General features: G+C 33.8%; 1 protein-coding gene across 1 annotated transcript; it reads left to right on the top strand.

Annotated features, from left to right (window-relative positions):
* The first annotated feature begins 920 nt into the window (after positions 1-920).
* On the top strand, positions 921-1,536 carry LOC133336707 (uncharacterized). The gene is made up of 2 exons (XM_061544988.1): positions 921-983; positions 1,057-1,536. Exons 1-2 carry the CDS (start codon positions 921-923, stop codon positions 1,534-1,536), a joined length of 543 nt encoding a protein of 180 aa, XP_061400972.1.
* The last annotated feature ends 329 nt before the right edge of the window (positions 1,537-1,865 follow it).

Below are 1,865 nucleotides of genomic sequence, written 5' to 3'. Positions count from 1 at the left end.
CGTCACTCTAAGCCCAATTCAGTATGTCATGCCAAATTTCATGCAAATCAAAAAATATATAGGGACTTTGGTGCACCATTGGGACGAAAATATATATGGGAACTATATCTAAATCTCAACCGATTTTTCCCAATTTCAACAGGGTTCGTCCTTGGGCCAAATAAATGAGCTGTGCCAAATTTCATCCAATTCGGAATTCGACCTGTACTTTCGACCTGGACGGACATGCATAAATCGACTCAGAAAGTGATTCTATGCATATTCTCAAAAGGAACCATGTGTCTATGTCGTTTCCTTTTGCCTGTAACAAACATATGCACACAGACGAAAATATATATTGGGCCAAATAAATGAGCTGTGCCAAATTTCATCCAATTCGGAATTCGACCTGTACTTTCGACCTGGATCGACTCAGAAAGTGATTCTATGCATATTCTATGCATGTCGTTTCCTTTTGCCTTTTACAAACATATGCACACATACATAATACCCTGTACCACAGTGTGGTGAAGGGTATAAAAATAAATTATTAATTTCAATAATTGTGAAAAGAAACATTTAATTAAAACGCGCAGTAATGTCCGATTGGCACAGTCTAAAAAAGTAAATATAACAAAAAAAAATTGGTAGTTGTTACTTGAAAACATTTCCGGATTGAATGGAAATCAATTGTTATTTAAAGCAAAATTATGATTGTTCAAATAATTTCTATAATCAGTTTAGTGAATCTCAAAACATTCAATTTAAGTATATGTTAAATCATTTACTTTATAATTGAAATAAATATTGCATTTGTTTAATTGTTTGTTTAATTGACTATAATTGTAAAACAAATGTGAATTATCGATTTCTGTAAATCTTAGCTGTACTGTATATATAGAATGAACAAATGTCAACTGGAATAGTCATTCAAGTTAAAGATGGGTGCTTTCATTACAACTCTGCTACTACTATGCGGTTCGATATGTGCTGCAATGGGTAAAGTAAGTATTTACGAAAGCAAACAATGCTTCAAATTGTTTGACTAGTGACAATTCTAACTGGTTTACTTTCCAGCATTATGAGCTTGATATTCTAGAAGTTGAATGGAATACAACCACACCCGATCTAATAGACGCACGTTTAAAACCAGTGCAGCCATCTCGTGGTATTTATGGTGTAAGCGGTTATATTGATTTTAAGGAGGATGTTAACATGGATGACACTACAGCCGAGGTCAAAGTGTACTACAGCAGCACTGGAATGAATTATCAATTGTCACCCTTCAGAGTTCCGGAACAAAGCTTCACCTCAGGCATGAATACCGCCTATAAAAATTATCTTATGGAAGGTTTGGCTGAATGCTGTGAAGACTCGCCTCAAGCTGAGACATTTACATCGCCGCTTACAAAACGTAAAATGATATGTGAAAATTGTCTATTTCCGAGTGATAATTTCCCACCAACATTGCGTTTAGGCTTTTATCGACTCATTATATTATTGTATAATGATTTGGATTTTACTTTGTCAATATTGTTGAAAGTAGATTTGGCCTGACTTTGATTTTAAAATTCCGAAGAATTGAACATACAATCAATGTTCAATAAATTCAAATATATTCATATCATAAATTGCTGCAAAAATATGTTGTTCTACTATTGCATACCGATTGTCATTGGTGGGCAAGCTTGGGTTTTTTGTGCACCATTTAAATAAAATCGGGCAGAATATATATTTGGGAGCTATTTCTAAATATGAACCTATTTGAACAAGACTTATCACAGGTCATTCTATGCTCCAATCAATACGTCGCTTTAAAATAAAATCGAACGAAAATAATATCAAGATCTAATTCTGAACTAGTTTCGACAAAACTTCGCATATAC

Source organism: Musca vetustissima, unplaced genomic scaffold (assembly GCF_032173495.1).
Source record: "Musca vetustissima isolate MV318-11 ecotype Yass unplaced genomic scaffold, APGP_CSIRO_Mvet_v1 utg77507, whole genome shotgun sequence".
In the NCBI taxonomy this organism is placed as follows: domain Eukaryota; kingdom Metazoa; phylum Arthropoda; class Insecta; order Diptera; family Muscidae; genus Musca; species Musca vetustissima.
This window is presented reverse-complemented; position numbering and strand designations above follow the sequence as displayed.